Source organism: Pantherophis guttatus, chromosome 1 (genome assembly GCF_059756535.1).
Source record: "Pantherophis guttatus breed Tessera chromosome 1, ASM5975653v1, whole genome shotgun sequence".
NCBI classification, from domain to species: Eukaryota; Metazoa; Chordata; class Lepidosauria; order Squamata; family Colubridae; genus Pantherophis; species Pantherophis guttatus.
In genome coordinates this window covers 160,251,515-160,271,022 of record NC_142063.1, presented here as the reverse complement: position 1 = coordinate 160,271,022, position 19,508 = coordinate 160,251,515, and the positions used below count along the sequence as shown (strand labels likewise).

At 38.5% G+C, this 19,508-nt stretch overlaps 1 protein-coding gene across 1 annotated transcript in view; it reads right to left on the bottom strand.

Annotated features, from left to right (window-relative positions):
* Positions 1-328: 328 nt before the first annotated feature.
* The window catches only part of ZNF804A (zinc finger protein 804A), a 260,902-nt gene continuing 241,722 nt past the window's right edge, over positions 329-19,508 (bottom strand). Inside the window, exon 4 of the mRNA XM_034429033.3 lies at positions 329-4,016. Coding sequence (XP_034284924.2) covers positions 773-4,016 — 3,244 coding nt within the window. The 3' untranslated portion in view covers positions 329-772. The remainder of the gene's footprint in view (positions 4,017-19,508) is intronic.

Sequence of the window (19,508 nt, the reverse complement as noted above, 5' to 3'; positions counted from 1 at the left end):
GCTTTCCTCTAGATTTTTTTTTTTCCAAATTAGCCACTCAGGCATACCACAAATTGGGCAATATTGTCTCAATCCACAGCATCAAGCTGCTAATACAATCAGATCAATTACCCTTTGTCTTCTGTTCAATAAGATTGCTCCCCTTAAGGATTTTACTTCCTGGCCTTAATGATAAATCACAGTACGCTTGGAACTTTGATTATCCAAATCTAGAGGAAACTACTGCTTAAATGGTAGAACAAAGTATATATAAGGCTGAGAGTAAATGCTTTTTTTAGAAAAACAACAACAAATTTAAATTCATAACAAATGAAGATTATTGCAGGAGAAATTTTCTCACTATATTTATGTTTATAAGGAATGTTGTACAAAACATAGTGCATCGGCTTTGTCTAAACATTACTTAGGTGCAAATACACAAATATATTTAAAAAAACAAGGTGCATACTTTACAACATAACTTACAGTACTATAAATATAGTTTATATACATGTTAACATATTTTAAATCATGATCTTCATACATACATACATACATTTATATCTATATCTATATAAAGACTATTCAGTGCTTTAACTTTATTATGAATCTGCACTTTACACATAAATATTTGCATTGTTAATCCAATAGCAAATAAATTCCCAGTCCAGAGGCTTTAATAACCTTTCAATTTTAGGGTACTCGTAGAGGGATTTCTCCTGGATTTTGATCAACACTGTTGGTGTTCCATCAATGTAAGACTTCCTCTTTCATTTAAACTGTTCAGAGGGTCCTAAAAGAGGGGCTGCAATGGAATGACAGCAGGGTGAGGGGACAGGAGGGATGGGAACAGAGTGTGCGGCAAAGGAGGAAAAGCCAAGTGGCTTGAGTGGAGAATCGATGCTGGGATGACCGGCAACTGGGGTGGCCCAACCATGGCTGTATGGCCTGTAGGGCATAGCCTCGGCCCAAAGGACAAATGAGGTAAAGGGACTCGTGAAAGAGCTGGGACTTGGGAAAGAAATTGCTGGTGAGGCTGAAGGACCTTAAACGTACTTGCTGTAGCCGCAGCGGCGGCAGCTGCCGCCGCCGCATGCTGCTGAAGAACAGTGTGGTGGATCATGGTGACAGAGGTAGAACAGAGAGGCTGCTGCTGCAAGGGGAGGGGCGGGAGAGGAGCACCGGAAGGTTGGAGTGCAGCTGGAGGAAAGGTCAGCTTCATCTTACTCGCCAACATGTTTTGCTGGATGATCTGGTGGTAGGCCTCCACCTGCAGATCCTTGAATTTGTCATGGTTTTCGTTGGGCAAGAGTAAAGCATGTTCAGGGAAGGCGAATGGAGCAAGGATCTGTTCTGTGGTTAAGAAAGCATGGCTGTTCATGTGACTTTCCTTCAAGTGCAAAGGAGGCATACTGTTCAATATATCCGGGGCGTACCTCAGCCACTCGTTGGCTGATGGGTTTCGCTTCTCCTGTGGTGCAGCTTCAGCAACTTCATTAGGACATAGAAAGCCTTTAGGGGGAGATTGGTCTGGATTTCTTTCAAAGGTGGACGTTTTAAGGGAAGCCTGGATTTCAGGGGCATTCTCATTTTTCTGTTTTTGTCCTTCTGGCATATCCTTGGATTTCCCTGTTGCTGAAGTGCTATCTTCAATAACAGGAGAAACAGAAAGTGTGGATTCTTCCAGACTAGGCGTAGGCTCTGAGATGGAACAGTTTGAGTCTTGGATATTTTCTGATGAAACTGGATGTTCAGATGGTGAATCTGTTTGATTTCCAACTGGCTGCATTTTGTTTTCTATGCTTTTTGCATAGTCTGCACTGGAATGGGAACTCGTTTGCTCTGGATTTTCTTCAGTTAATTTATTGGGGGAATCCTCAAACTTCACAACTTCTGTTGGAAATCCAATACTGATATTCTTTCCTGGTCTCCTCTCTATAATTATATCATGAATCCTGATTCTTTTTCTCCTTCGTTTCCGTTTCGGCTTACAAGCTACTTCTAATTTGCTTAGCTGCCTGACATTGTCTTCGGAAAAACATGTTTGTGCCGCTGAACTTTCATCTGAAGAATAAGAGTGGTTATGATATCTTCGCTTTCTGTGGGATCTTTCTGGTTCATCAATGACAGAATGGTAGGTTCTTTTTATGGGTTGTGACTGATTTGTGCATTTTTTATCTGGATAATGGCTTAAATGTTTATGGTCTGGGCTACTGCATTGTCTTGTGGTAGTCCAATTACAAAATGGTCTAGAATAAACTGAATTGCAGCTTCCAGAATTAGATCCCGCTTTATTTGATTGTCTGTGAGCGATCAGTTTGCTCTTTGTCCATAAATGGTTGGAATTAATGCAACAGTTCCCATTGTCATTTGTGTTACAAATTGCCTGAGGACTTTGATTCCTATGGACATGTGTAATTATAGATATAGTCCTAGGATAGTCATTGTCCTCCTTCTCAGGAATTTTGTCTGTTTCCTCTAATTGTTCCAAAACTGAATCTCCTAACTGACTTTCATGTATGCCTTGCTCCAAGGTACTGGGAAGCTTCTGATGTTTATCAAATTCAATAAAGTTATTTTGCTGTTCAGCTACTGGAGAAATTTTAGCAGTGAGCTCAGTCATTTCCTCATAATGGTGATAGCATTGCTTTCTCCTCCTTTTCCTTTTCCTATTCCTATAAAATCTTTTTTCATGTGTCCTTTTGTTCCAGCCTTTGTTTTCTTGTTCATCGGCAGACTTGAGAATGTTTTGGTGTGTTTCATTTTTCCCAGTTGACTGTAAAGGATCTAAGGATAATTCATCTTGTTTTTTCTCAAGATTACAGCTCTCTGTTGAAGAAATTGGTGCCACAGCTGCACAAACACTATTCTCTGAAAGAGATTCATTTGGATGATTGCAGTCCAAATCCTGGGTAGACTCAACCTTCTGGATTGAATTAGGAATATTTGATGGCTGTTTATTTTTCTCCAGAGATTCACTTGATTTTGATGACCGGAAGTCAAAACATAAAGGATTACAACTGTATGAAATAGATGGCTCTGTGTTTGTATAAAGTAACATTTCACAGGGCCACTGAAGGATGGTGTTTCCATGTTTATTAAGTACAGGAACAAATGGCTCACAAAGCCTTTTTGATGGAATTTGTTTATTAGGCAGAGTTCTAATTTCCCCTTCAGAATTAGCTGCAATTGGTCCATCAGGTGTGCATTCTTTAACTTCAACTTCAAAAGTGACTGAATCATTGCTAATGTTTGAATCATTTTCTTCTTGGGTATTGTGCTGTGATAAATGTTCTTCATTCACAGGTAGAACTACACATTCATTTCCCGTGGGTTCATTACCATTGCTTTCCACAGGAAGGGTTTGGCTCCCCAAAGCTCCCTTAGTTAGAATTTCATCAGGTAATGCTGCAGAATCTACCTCAGTGCCACACCTGTCCGAATCAACAAATTGAGATTTAAATTGAGAAACAGGGTGTCTCAATTCTGGGAAATGCTGTATCCCATTCCCTTCAGTGGGTGGTCCATTTGAATCTTGTGCTGGAATTGACTCTGCATTGTCAACATCATGTTTCTCCATCACTGGAGTAATAGAACTAGGTTTCTCATCAAAACACAAGGCTATTTCTTCTGCTGATGAGACTGGAAGATTCCCCGGCCCAGGAACAAACCGGCTTCTTCGACTAACTCCATGTTCAGCTGATGTTTCATCATTATATTCATAGAAAGCAGCAGCTGATGATTCTAGTTTGATGGACGCTTTTTTGGGAAATGCAAAAGAAAACCCTACTTTATGTCCATGGAATCCCTGTACTTGATCTCCAAATTTAACATCTGGCCCATTGTTAGCCGGAGTTTCAGGAATCAGTGGTGCAACAGATGAAACATTGCTAGCAGTCTTCGAACTGGGCAACAGGGCAAAGTTGAAGTCTTGTTCCTTTTTGGCAGAATCAATGAGACCGCATTGAGGAATTTCATTAAAATTATCTCGGACCATAACCGTAGTGGATCTGAACATAGGACCACTTCCTGGAGCACTGAAACAAAACAAAACAAAACTTTTATATCAGTGCAAATTATACTGAATTCAAATGTATGAGAAATGCTCAACTAATAATGCAGCAATAATGTTTTCTTTTACAATATAAAGAGTTTTTTTTAAAAAAAATCAACATAATCCTGACAATTTAGAGTGAAAAACTATTCATATACTAGTAATTGATTTACAACCATTTGTTCAGTGACTGTTTGAAGATATGGTAGGGCTGAATAAAGACTGATTGCAAAGGTTATAGCTGTTGCAGAACCCCCATAGTCACGTAAACTAAAAAATGGGTCCTTGGAAGCCTACTTGTACTTAAAACCAGAGGGGCACTTTATCCCACCATCTATGTCCCTCTCATCTATGCCTTTTCAACCTCCTGCACTCTGCCATCCCTACCGCCCTAGTTGATCATTTCTATCTTCTTGCTCCTGCTATTGAGCAAGCATGCTGGAACTGACACTTTGTGGGGCAACTGTTGGCTGCATGAAGCTTTCTTCCCTGTTGCATATGATGGCTTCCTCATGAAACCTGGGTAAAGATGGCCTCATGTGGCCAGCAACTGCCAGGGCAGGAGCAACAAAGGCAACAGCAGAAGCACACACACACAAAAAAATAAAAAATGGAGAAGGGTGGAATGTGGGGTGGCAGGGGTCTTGGTGCATAGGGCAATGAGGGCAGTTGGACTGAGGCTTCTAGGAGCAGCTGCAACTTTGTGTGATGCTGCAGCTTATGGCCTTCTGGCAACCATGCTGTTAGAGTTTCTTGTGGTTCTGTGGCTTTGCACCATGTTATTTGGTCTTCTGGTGATGCTGCACCTTTACTCCATGCTGTTGGGGCTGCTATGGCTTTAGGCTGTGCTGTTGGGACTTCCCAGAGCATGGTGGCTTTGCAGTACCTGTCTGGGCTGCGGGGGGCGGGGGGGTGAGGCTTCTAGGGGCAGCTGCAACTTTGTGCAATGCTGCAGCTTATGGCCTTCTGGCAACCTCAGAGCTGTGGCATGCCAAGGAGGCCATAAGCCACAGAGAGGCAAAAAGTGCAGTTCTGAGACTGGTTGCCACTCTGCAAAGAAAGATTCAGGCAGTCAAAAGGGGACAGATGGGGAGGGGAGATGTGTGGGTGGATGTAGTCAGAGGCAATCCCTTACCTAACTTAGTTAGGAGCTGGAAGAGACCAAGCCTTGAATGGCTTGACTTGGGATGAGTCCTCAGCTATGGAATATGCTTAATGATAGCAGTGGGAAGTGCGGGGGGTTGCTGCTGCTAAGTGATATCACATTTTATGACTGCATCACTTAGTGATGGAAATTCCAGTCTAAGTTATGGTCATAAGTGGAGGATTAACTGTATTGACATTTTTGTTTTATTTCTAAAGACAGTGTTATATCCAAACTTTCTTAGTTACAGAATAGTTCTTAGTTTCTAGTTTCTTTTTTACAGAATAGTTACTAGCAATTTATAACTTCTGTCACCAGCAGCGTTAATTCTTCATACAACTGAGCACAAATTGCTTTTCAACATTTGTGGACAAAGAAGCTGGGGACAGAGAAGTGGATAAGAACATAAGAGCAGCCCTGCTGTGACAGGCCAAACAGGCCATTTAGTCAGAATTTTGTTTCTCAAAGGGACTTATTTGATGCTGCTTTCAAGTTGGAAATGGAACCCTACCTCTCTGCCATCCTTGTCCCTCTGCACTGGTATTTGGAAGTGAGGTTTCTTTCAGCCTCAAATAACACTGAGACTTCAAGACTAATAAGCAATTAGGAATCTATCTTCCATGAATTTTTCCAATCCCCTTTTAAATGGCCATCACTCTGTCAGGTTGAAATGATTTCCACAAATTATTTGTTCTAAGAAGAAACATTTTCTTTTATCTGTTTTCAGTCTCCTTCATTGGATGGCACCTGTCTCTTGTGTTTAGAAAGAGGGAGAAAAGGTTTTTTTTTTCTAATCCGTTTTTTCCCATGATTCAGTCCATATTAACCATTTCTCTTGTCTATCACTGTTTCTCCAAGTAAGGGTCCCGAACATTCTAGCCTTTTCTTATACAGAAAGTATTTGAGTCCCCTCTTCATTTTGTCCATTTTCCACAATTCTATTTTATTTTTTCCAAGTGTGGTGACCAGATGCAAATGCACCATAGGTAGCATTACAGTGTTAACACTTTATTTTCAGTTTTATTCCTAGTGATCATGGGCCTCAATGTGAATTTGGCTTCTTGGGCTGGCTAACTTCGTTTTCCAATATTATTAGTGCCAGCATAGATTATGCCAGCAGTATCTAGAATCTTGGTGCCACACACGATCCTCCCTAACACTGTCTAACAGCTTACTAGACAGAATTTCACAACCTTCATACCAGGCAGGCAAGTCACCATGCAATCTGCACGCCAATCACAAATCAATATGGTGTCTGCATTTCTAATGATCCAATCAACTTCAGACCATATGATCAGTGAATCAGTTGCAAATGTAAGCCCATCATCCTCAGACCATATGCTTGGCAAACAAGCAAGCAACACACAACCCATTCACCAAAATTGAAACATACAGCTTCATTCCATTAGCCAAACAACTCTCATTTAATGCAACTAATCAGTCCCACAGGCTCACCAGCTGTCTTCTAAGATTCCCCCTGTTTCTATTTCACTTCTTCTTCACTTGTTGTGGTTCTGAATTCCCAATCAAATAATGCTGGCTAAGTGGACAATTTCTCCAAGGGAAAAGAAGTCCCACCAATGATTTTTCAAGGATATGTATTCCCCTTTCCAATAACAGCAGCACTGCCACTGAGAAAACCCAATGGGAGGAATTCCCTTAGGACATTTCCTTTGTAGATGACAAAAGGTAGTATGAATGCAGCTGTAAAATTATCATATGTTACCTGTAATTATTCCATCTCAGCCCCATATTTATTGAAATTCTCTCCTTTTTTGTAATAATTTCTAAGCTTTTTGTTGTGATGGTGTAAGAAGTGGTAAAAATAAACGCAGAAGTATTTCTCTGCCCAGAAGTAGTTTCCAGAATCTGGAGATTCTTGAGCAAAGATATTTTCAATGGCTACCCCTTCTCTCATTGGGATCACCTCTTCCTCCTTTCTATTTCCTTCTTCCACTGACTTGTCCTTTTCCTCTGAGATCAATATCTGTAACTGCCTACACTTAGCCAGCATTTCCTATTTTGATGTTCTGCAAATATATTATCATAATTCATAATGAACTAGAATTCTTAGAACCACACTCCACACAACCTAGGTGCCAATAAATTGTAGAAAAGGACACTGAATGAGAGTGAATGGATTGCGCCTTGCTTTTCTTTCCCTTATGATTCCTGGGGACACTAGTCAGATTGAGGAGTACTAATAGCTAAGAGGATCCCACTTACAGCCTTCATGAGTTATGGATCTCAGTAATTGCCCATTGATGACTCACTTTAAAACCCCAATCAACATCAGAACTTCTGTTAGATAAAGCCTGCATATATGAACCATTCTCTAACATTTTTTTTCCTCTTGGAATTTTTAAGATTACCCCAGCATTAAATATTACCAAAGATTCTTGAACACAGATCAATGTCTGCAACTGCTTGACATTTTATGTTAGTTTTAGTAGCACTCTACATTCCTCACCAAAAACCCCTGCTGTTTACTGTGGTGGCTTGAGGGATTTTGATATAAATAATATGCATTAATATTTATTGTGGCAAAGACAATTACAATTTCAAAAAAAGAAATATAACAACACAGATCTAATAAAACTTTTACCACACAGAGAAGTCTGCTGCAAAAATATTCAAGTATTCCACTCAGCCTCATTAATTAGGTCACATTTCTTTCCACACAAAAATTCTGTTTCCTGGAAAACTGAGCACATATATAGTTGTTGAATCTTTCATTTGGTCTAATGTAACCATCTTTTATGGAAAATGCACTGTGATTCCAGTCTACATTTAACTACTAGCTATCTGGGCAAATGAACTAGCCAATTAAAGTATCTGCAAGCTACAAGGACAGAATAACAATTGAGCATTTTCCATAGGCTTTTTGTGTCCGAGAAAGGTAGAATTTGTCTTGAATTTGACTTTTGGATCTGAAATGATACTGCCAAGACCAATTAAAGGCAGCTTCGAAACTAGGGGAAAGAAACTCCACAACTCATGAGCTCAGATGGTATTCTCATTCATCCTTTCAATCTGTGAAAAGAGGACTAGACAAGGAAAGAAGAATATAGAAAACGATTGCCTGTCAAAATGATGTCCATGGGAAAGATGTCTACTGGGTTTCCAGGGTCATGATCAGCATTTTCTGGATGGTAAACTAATGTCATGGAATTATTACATTTCAAAAGGAGTAGTAATAATGTTTGGTTGCAGGATGTGAGATTGTTGAGTTCCTCGGGAGTATAGGGTGGAGAAGAAAACTCTGATGAAATTATATCCAATAATGACTTGTACCCTAGGAGCATGGTGGCTTACATGGTTATGCTGCTGGGTTGGAGGTTAAAAGCCCATGTTCGAGACCTGAGTGCTGCTGCATGGTGGAGTGAGCTCCCTTCATTCACTCCAGCTCTTTGATGGGACATAAAATGAGCCCCCACAAGTGTCCCCACTATAATGATGATGTAATGATAATGGTGCTCCATCACTGGAGACTTTTAGAAGAGATTGGAGAGCCATTTGTCTAGGATGGTATAGTATCATCTGCTTGAGTAGCGGATTGGGCTAGAAGACAGCCATGGTCCCTTCCAACTCTATTATTCTGTTATTATTTTATTCTGTCATCAGTTAATACTTTCAACCCAGAAGTGGCTTGAATGGTGCTTTCAGTATGAACTGGATGGGGACTTGTACCCTCTTAAAGAAAATGACATAAATATAAGGAAGAGCACTTTTCATGAGGATTACTATATACTGTATTCAATTTTTTTTAAAAAAAATGATGAACATAATTAACTTCAACAATTACAGGAAAGAAATATAATTTAATAATTGAGATCTAGAGATACGATTCTCATAATTAGATTAGAGCAAATGGATGGGATTTATTCAAAGGAGGACTGGGATTGCTCGGTCCTCAACCCAGTGCTCTTTTGCAATTTCATTAATGGGTTTGAGAAAGAGGTGAAAAAAAATACTCATTAGATTTGCAGAAGGTTCAGAATTGGATTAGAAAGCTAAAATAACAGATAGAGATCTACTAATTCAGAAAATTTTAATTGATCATGATAGGTTAAAGAAATGTAATCAAGACAAAGTTCGTAGTTGAAAATATCAACTGGACAAATATATGATGGATAATATCTGGGAAAAGGTTCTTCGTATTCTACCTGCTCACCATTTGATTTGGCTGCCAAAAGGCAAATGTAACTTTAGGCTGCCTCAAGATAATTTCCAAATCAGGGGAAGCAGGACCATCACTTTATTCTATATGGACCAGACTCATCACAACAGAAGGATCCGATCCAGGGGTGGTATTCACTTACCTTCCCTACTAGTTCGCAAATTTGTGTGCATGTGCATCTTCCGTGCATATGCAATGCCTTCTGAGCATGCACAGAGCCTCAAAAACATGGAAAAATGGGATGTCATGATGTCCGTGCAGGTGGGCGGATCATCTCACAGTTGCCCCTACCGGTTCACCCAAACTGGATAGAACCAGCTGAATTCCACCACTAATCCAATCTTTGTTAGCACACTTTGATAAAGATTCAGATAAACTGGGTTCAGCTTATAGCAATCCAACTAGGATGGATAGAGGGTAGCACGTAAATGAAGAATGATTTGGGACTTCCGGTTTCCTTGTCTTCGGCGGCGGCGGTGCCTTTTGAAGCTCCGCCAGCCCCGCCGCTTGTAGAGCCGCTTCGCGCCTAAGAAGCGGCTCAAAAACTTCAAAATCCCTAGGATTTTTGAAGAGAGATCGCAGGGCACAGGTTGAGCCCCTGCAACCCCCCCAGGGAATAGTTTCTGGGGAGGGAACAGGAGCGGCTCCCGTTTAACCTGCTGGAACTCCGGGCGGCGTGGGACAAGTCTGCTTTTGCAGAACAAGCCGGCTACAGGAAACTTCAAACTGAAAGGAAAGGAACCAGCCTTAATAAGCAGCATATTTTTACTTGAACCCTGAAACTCGGAATCACAAGTATTAGAGTTTTCTTGGCTTTCTAATCTGAGTGAAAAAATGCGGATGAGTGAAAGTGAACTGTAAAAACATGGCGCTTAGCCTCAGAGTTAACGAGCTGGCGAGTGTGGATTGCTGAACTCATCTTGCTTTGTCACAAAGTTTCTAAACTGTTACGAAGTTGCTTCGCTTGTAACAAGAGAAATAAGAGAGAAATTTCTCCTTTTTCAATATTGGACTTTGCTTTACTTTAGTTCTTATTTGATTAAATCTGGGGGACTTTTTCAGAAGTCTTTGTGGAGGTGGGAGAGGAAGAAGAACTTCCCTTTTTAGTAAAACCAGCCTACGTGGCAGGATGGCCTCAAAGAAGCAGGAAGCGAAGGCAACAGGAGGTGGATCTCCCACACATAAAACACAGCCTCCCCCTGCACAACAGACATAGACTCAGAAAAAAGATTTTGATGTGGGAGATTTAAAAGAATTTATTTCTAAAATTTTGGATGATAAATTTCAAAAATCTCAACAGGAGATAGATGACAAACTTCAAAAGTCACATCAGGAATTTATGCAGGAAATTAATGAAGTTAAAGATATGGTGAAACAGAATCAAAATAAGGTGACCAAAAAAATATCAGAAGTGGCGTCTGGCCTGGCAGAATTTATTATTAAAGTTGATTCTAAAGTTGAAGAATTTAAATCAGAAGTTAATGTTAAGATGAAAGATAATGATTATAAAATTGCTGATGTTGACAATAAAATGCAGAGAGTTGAAAACGAAATCGTGATGGTACAATTCAGGGCAATGGAGTTTGCAATACGGCTTCGAGGAATTCGAGAAGAGGATAGACAGGATTTGAGACAGGTTTGTTCTGAGGCTCTGGCTAAGATTTTAAAACTTAATCCTGATGTGGTTTTTCACAAAATAGATAAAATTTACAGAGTGAATTCTTGGGTGGCCAGACAAAGACAATTGCCCAGAGATGTGGTCATATATTTTACAGACAGAGAAATAAGAAATGACATCCTGCAAAAATCCTTTTACACCTCTGTGCAAGTGGGGGGCTCACAAATTGGAGTTTATAAAGAATTACCTCCTAAAATGTTGAAAACTAGAAAAGACTTTGGCTTTCTTATTAAAGAATTGCAAAATCAACAGATACCATTTCGGTGGGACGCCCCAGTTGGTATAATTTTGAGATACAAGGGAGAAAGATATCGTTTGAATACCGTGGAGAAGGCAGAGCACTTCTACACTACTACTCTTAAGGAAAGAACACCATCCCCACGTACATCTACAGCTTTGGAGATTAAGGAGAGTGATGAGAAGCAACCTCAACGAGAATTGCAAGAACAGTCTAAGCAGGAACCAGAGGAAATGCAAGGCGCAGAAGGAGGTTTTCTGGATGAGCCTTTGCTGGAATCTTCTCCAATCTTGGACCCGGTTCGGATGATCGAAGTTAAGGATCAATGTATAACTCGAGCTCAATCTAAGTTACTTAAACAAAAGCAACAACAACAACAGGAAAGACAAGACAAGAAGGGAGCTAAGACTATTATACAAGAGACTGGAGCCATGGGGGGAGCGACTCCTAAGATTTTGGATGATATTCGGTTATTCTGCTCTTTGCTCCAGAAAGATGAAGATGACGCTTAAGTGTTTATCTTGGAATGTGAATGGGTTGAATTCAGCACAGAAAAGGAAGAAATTATTTACATATTTGAAACAATTTAATAATGATATAATTTGTCTACAAGAAACGCATATTACAGTTCAAGATCAAAAATACTTGATAAACTCCAAACTAGGAATACATTTTATATCTTCAACGTTGCAAAAAAAGAATGGTGTGGTTATCTATGTAAATAAGAAATTTACGGCTAAAGTTATAGAAACAGATGAAGATGGTAGGTTTGTAGCAATTGAATTACTTACAACATATGGCCAAATTCTTTTGATAGGAATTTATGCTCCCAACCAACAACAGGATTATTTCTATAAAATGTTACATACTAAAATACTACAATGGGACTATAGATCTATTTTAATCATGGGAGATTGGAATGGAGTAATAGACTCTAAATTAGACAAAAGGAGTTCAGCGAAATCTAGGATTAGGTTACCTCAGACCTTTTTTGATATGAAAGAAGATTTGGAACTAAAAGATATTTGGAGAATACATAACCCAAAAGAACTGGACTATACTTTTTTTTCAGATAGACATAGATCCTTCTCTAGGATTGATTTCATTTTGTTGTAAGATGATTTACTTGTCAAGACAAAAAGAACAAAGATTTTTCCAAGAACTTTGACTGACCATAGCCCAGTATGGATAGAAATTGAGATGGATAAGATTGAGAGACGTTCTTGGAGATTAAATGAGAACTTGTTCAGATATGAAAAAAACACAACAGAACTTAAAAAGCACTTGAAAGAATTTTTTGAAATAAATTTGAATAAAGGTACCCCAATAGAAATTGTGTGGGATGCAAGTAAAGCTTATATGAGAGGGGTGCTTATCTACATGAACTCTAAACATAGACTGATTCGACAAAAGAAAAGATCTGAATTGGAAATAGAAATAAAGAATAAAGAACAGTTACTTATTAAAAATCCAACAGATGAAAGAATATGCGGTGCTATAAAACTTTTGAAAGATCAATTACAAATGCTTATGGTGGAACAAGTTGCAACAAACATACAATATGCGAAGCATAATACATTTTCTAACGCTAATAAACCGGGCAGATGGTTGGCTTACACATTGAGGAAAAAACAGAGTATACGGACTATTGATAGTATTGATATTGGAGGGAAAGAAATTTTTCAACAAAAATTAATTAAAGAAGCTTTTGTGGACTATTATACCAAACTATACGCCAAAGAGGAGGTGCAGAATGGGCTTATAGAAAAATATTTAAACGATAAAAGAGTTACAAAAATTACTGATCAACAAAAGGAAAGAATGAATTATCCTATAACAGAGGAGGAGATAATAGTAGCAATTAAACAGTTAAAAACAGCCAAAGCTCCTGGCACGGATGGTTTGACCGCAGTGTATTACAAAACTTTGCAAGCTGAAATGGTGGAACAACTTAGAGATTTATTTTGCAATATTCAACAAGGGGGTAAAATACCCCCATCATGGACAACAGCTTATATATCTTTGATACCAAAAGAACAAGTCGGTCCTAAAAAACCAGAGAATGACAGACCAATATCTCTTTTGAATACAGACTATAAAATCTATGCGAAAGTATTAGCCAACAGGTTGATGCCAGTAATCCAAAAGGTGATTCATGATGATCAAGCGGGATTTATCGAGGGCAGATACATGAAGGATAATGCAAGGCAAGTAATAGATTTATTGGAATATCTTGAGAAGAATAAACAGATTCCTGCAGTGCTGGTCTTTTTGGATGCAGAGAAGGCCTTTGATAGAGTGGATTGGAATTTTCTACTAAAGATTTTAAAAAAGATGGACTTTGGGGATCAATTTATACAGGCGATTTCAGCAATTTACCAAGAGCAAAAGGCACAGATCATTATTAATGGAAGTTTGACAACAGAGTTCAAAATTGAAAAAGGAACAAGACAGGGATGTCCGCTGTCCCCACTTTTATTTATTTTAACACTAGAAGTCTTGCTAAATACAATACGGGACTCTAATATCCTGAAAGGTATAATGATTAGGCAAGAGGATTACAGAATAAAGGCATTTGCAGATGATCTGGTTGTTACCCTATCACAGCCAATGGAATCAATAATCCTGATGAAGGACATTATACAAGACTATGGTAAAGTTTCAGGTTTTAGACTGAATCCAAAAAAGACTAAAATGATAGCTAAAAACATGACACAAGATCGTAAACATGAGCTTGAAAGGAGGGCAGGTTTTGAGATTGTACCAAAGGTAAAATATCTAGGAGCTCAGGTTGCAGAATCAAACATGAAATTGTTTCAAAATAATTATGAGGTGTTGTGGCGAGAGGTGCAGAAAGACATGGAGACTTGGAAAAAACTGCAGCTGTCTCTACTTGGAAGAATAGCAGCAGTTAAGATGAACATTTTGCCAAGATTTCTTTTTTTGTTTCAAATGATTCCGGTGCTTAAAAGTGATAAACAATTGAAAGTCTGGCAAACTGGAGTGAATAAGTTCGTCTGGAACGAGAAAAAGCCGAGAGTGAAATTGAAAATTATGCAAGATGTTCCAGAAAGAGGAGGTCTTAAACTTCCAAACCTACAGTTATATTATGATGCAGCAGCTTTAACTTTAACAAGTGATTGGTTTGGAAGGAAAAAGGCTGGAATATTGAATGCAGAAAGTTTTGATCTTGAATTTGGATGGCATGCCTACTTATTTTATGATGACAAAGTTGATAAAGTATTTAAAATCCATATACTTAGAGACTCTTTGATGAGAGTTTGGAAGAAGCACCGATTCAAATGGGATTATAAAATACCGCTATGGCTGGATCTTGGTCATATTTTGTGGAATACAAATATAATGTCACTCGGGGGGGGGGGTTATACAAAGAGGTTCTTTTTACAGATGCGGGCAGATGGCAGCTGAAGACATTGCAGACACTGTTGGACGAAGGGATTAATCTAACTTGGTTACAATATAATCAATTACAATCGAGATGGAAAGAGGACCAAAAAACTGGTATTATGTTGCACGAGGAAGAATTGGTTAGACATATAAAAGAGAAAGGTCCAATGCATATCAAAAGGCTTTATAATGTTTTGTTAGAAAGGGATTCAGAAACTGAATTAGTTAAAGATTGTATGATTAAGTGGGCACAAAATTTTGAAGAACCAGTGATGTTGGAAACATGGGAAAAAATTTGGGTTCAGAATGTTAAATTTACACAGTCGCAGAATTTGAGGGAAAATTTCTATAAAATGTTTTATAGATGGCATTTAGATCCCAAAAAGTTGTCATGTATGTACCCTAATGTTCAGCCAAAATGTTGGAGATGTGAATGTTTGGATGCTACGTATTATCATGTTTGGTGGACCTGTAGGAAAGTTAAGGCTTTTTGGATAAAAATTTGGTGGGTCATGCAGAATGTTTTGAAGAAAAAAATTCAATTCTCTCCACAATTGTTTTTATTGGGTATAGTTAAAGGTTTTACATTGGGTGAAACAAAACTGATATTGTATATGATAACAGCAGCAAGATTGTTGATAGGTAAATATTGGAAAAATGAAGCCTTGCCCACTATTGAGGAATGGACTTTGAAGATGGCCAGTTTTGCAGAGATGGCGAAGATTTCAGCATACTTAAAAGATTGTTCACAAGAGACTTATGAATGGGAATGGAAAAAGTGGATAGAATATGTTCAGAACAAATATCAAACTAGAAAGTATCAAATAGCTTTTATTTGAAAATAATGTATTAGAAATATTTTAATGTAATGAGGGTAAAAAGAAAAATTATAAAGGGGAGGGAGGGGTTCAAGTTTTTACACAAGTTTTATATTAAGGGTTTTTTTAATTTTTTTTACCAGATATGAGTATAATATAGGGAAGTCTGGGGGGAGGGGAGGGTTAGGGAGGGTTAGGGAGGTTGGGAAGTTTGGGGTGGGTGGTGGGGGGGGAAAGGGGTGAAAATGTAATTGTAAAACTTTTGCAATAAAAAAAAAAGAATGATTTGAAGGAAAAGGCAATACCGAGCTAAGAGAGGATTTGACAGTGTTCTTAAAATATCTGCAAGGATGTTTCACAGAAGGTCAAGACCTATTCATTCTGGAATGCAAGATGAGGAATAACAGATTTAAGTTGCAGGAAGTCAAACTTTAACTTATTAGGAAGGAGAGGGTAACTTTTTGACTGTAAGAGAATTTAGCAATAGAACCAATTGCCTAGAGAAGTTGTCCCCTCACCCCTTCACTGTATATATTCTAGCAGAAGCTATCATGGATGTTTAATTTGGATTTCTATTCCTAACGGGGAGTTGGGTTTGACGGGGTAAATGGTTCCTTCCCACTTTATGATTCTATGGCTCTCTCTCAGGTAGTGGGAGCTCTCTAAGCCCTTTTAGAAGGAGTCTTGCTGTGGATGATGATTTCCCAGGAAGCAATCACAGCTGAATTAGAAGCCTCATAGCCTCCCCCTCTCCAGTGTTTTTAACTACTTTTTGGGGGGAATGCATGGTGTGGTAGCAATTTTAAAATGACCTTTAAACACATTCCTACTAGATGCCAAAATTGTTGTGAGAAAAGGAGCACAGAACCTCCTGTAGTCATTTGGAACAGTTGCTTTAAGAGCCACAACGACCCTCTATCAGCTGGGCTTGCATTTTCTCTGATGTAGCGTGTAGGACTCTTTAACTGCAGTTCTAAAACATTTATAGCAGCATCTAAATGTATACTGTACCCTGGGGATCCAGCTTGCAATTTCAGATATGTATACACATAGGTTGATCCACTGTCCTTCACCCTCTCTGAAGTACCCCCATTAATAAATATACCATTAAGTATAACACAATCATTAGCACAGCATGGGGAGTTGGATATGGCCCTCTAGCTGTGAGTTATTTAAAGGTTACAAAGGCTTGAGAAGCAAGAGAAAAAGAAATAATATAAAAGCCAGGCTGCAACTCGCTAAAACTAAATTCCTGGTTTTAAACTGCTCGGCAGAACTCTATGAGGCTAAATATTTTCAGTGAGTCACATCTTTGCTGTGTATTGGGTTAAAAGAAGGACCTGAATGTCAACCAATCTAGTTACTTAGGTTCTGACTATGTAAACGTCTTTGAAACATTCTTTGATACATTTTCTGATTTGGAGGAAAATAGACCATTTAACACAATTAAAGCTGGGGTGAAATCTACTTACCTTCCCTACCGGTTGCGCGTGCCATTTTCACGTCCAATTTTTGACCCTCTGTGCATGCGCAGAATGCTTTGTGCATGCACAGAGGGTTAAAAACCAGGAAGTAATGATGTCCAGGCGGGTGGGCGGAGCCTCATGCTGCCGCCACTACCGGTTCATCAAACCACGTACAACGGGCGCTACCAGCTCACGCAAACAGGGCACAACCAGCAGGATTTCACCACTGAATTAAAACCATGTGTAGAAGAAAAACTATAATCAATTAAAAGGTATTAATTTAGCTTTGGTGGAGATCCAGAGACGAAGAATGTGAAAGACACAAGAGTTATGTTAATTAAAACTGTTGACCCAACTGTAACCTGAAGGCAAATTCTGAAGTGCATCTTTGATTCTCTGAAGGCTTGGGCAAAATGGCTCCCCCAAACTCCATGATACTCTTCTTCTGTCCTACAGAGCAGAGCAGAGCAGAGCAGAGCAGAGGTATCTGTGGGATTGGGGAATGGCCTCAAAATGGTGAAAGAAGCTTTTTGCCATTGCAACATGAGTTCCAATCATTTGATTGATGACTGTGACATTATGTGGGTAAAATTTATATAATGTACATGTACAAAAGGAATGGAATTCGTATTGTTTCCCTCGTTGACTCTTCATGCATGGATATCTCTGCTGGCATGAATGGCTACTGCATTTTGCTAGTATAACAAAGAAACTTTTTCCATTGGAGTGCCTTAACACTTAACTGCATCCGGGCAACGCTGCTTTTCCATAAGACAATGATTTTGTTTTTACTTCTACAAGACCTTATAAAAAATTAAAAGGGCAGAATTTTAGAAGTGGGCCTCGGAACAAAAGAAGTCAAATGTCTGGTCATTGGTATATCCCTGAAATGGCACAAATAGCCATATCAGTGGAAATAAAAGCAACTACTAAAAAGATAAAGAATTCATGGACCCTCAACTTGGTAACCTAGATTTCATATCTATTTTGATTTTACAAAAATGCTAAACCTGTCCTAGAAAATCTTGGATTTATTTTGCTCATGGATAAATTGTGAAATGAATTTTCTTTAGATTTTTCCTGTTGCAATTTTTTCTTGTTAGCGTTTGTTGGGGAATCTTGCTTTTTCAGAGGATTGTAATTTTTCCAATCACATTTTTATCACTGGGGGGAAAAAATAGCCAGCAGATTGTGATAGGCTCAATATTTCCATAATGAGGGCAAAGCTGCAGCACTTTCAAAACTATAGGAAATGACATTAAAATGGCAGCCAGATGATTTAGAGGGTGCTAAGAGGTTATGGTTTGTGCTATTAGCAGTTTGAACGTGTGACTGTACCTCAATAAAGGTTGTAAAACTTGAGTTATCGAAAAGTATGACAGAGATCAGCAATCACAAGGCATCCTCTGTGTTCGGTTTCTACACTACAGACTGACTTGTGTAGGTGTTACTACTTAATGTAATTAAACATTTGACTAATCACACATTTTCATAATGGTTCCCCAGTTTTTGAAGATCACCTTATGTTTATCTAATTCCAGACTGGCAAGCAATTTGGATATTTGAAGACTATCTTTAGGGAACATACAAGGAGCACTGATCATCAGCAAAAGATGGAGTGAAATTATTTCCATGTTAGATCTCCTTGACATTCCAGTATTACATCAAATTAACTCTCTCTGGGTTTATAGCAAATGTGCCAAGGAGAGAAAGTGTACAGGAAAAGGAAGCCCATATATTCATATTTCATTCTGTAATCAGTGGCATTAAATCCTTTATTTGTGGCTGCCAGAATCTTAGAAATCCAGTGTCAAATTTTGACAAAGTGTTTAAAAATGGTGGCATAGTTTCTCAGTTTTATTTTATAGAGGAGGGAAAGAAAAAAAATGATATATAAACATATATTATGCTTAGCACAACAAACATTCAACAGATATTCTCCAAATTTTTTAGGAAAAAAAATCCTAAAAATTGTGTGTCTCTGTTTCTTTCTGTAACACCATTGTCGGCCACACTTAGACAAAACAAAGAACTTCAGCCAGTAAAAAGTTACCTGTCCAGACTGAAAAAGGCAGATATGAATACCGTCACATCTGTTTTTCTTTGCTCTGAAGGTTTTTACATATGTCCAAATCTTCTTAAGGAATTTTATCCCTGAAATGGTAATCTCTGTTCTTTTCCATGTTCTTAATAGTTGCATTCAAGTATTGCAAATTGAACAGCTTTGATTTTGCTTAGTTTCTTATTTTTTTTTTGACTCCCAAATCTTTAACTTCTGCATTGTTCTCTTCCTTGTTGTATAGCTTTCTTCCAGTATGTGCATTTGTATCCATATTTTGAAGTTATTTGATCTGGTATGTTTTTGTGTAACTTCTTCATAATAGCCATGTGTGCAATTTCTCATAATGTTTGTATGTATGTTTGAGGCATGAACTGCCTCCCAAAATTCAGAAAAGGTTATATCAATTTAGTCATGTCTATGTTCATGTATAAGTTCAGGAATTATATTGTATTAAAATGCTTCCCATCTCTACTTGTTTCTC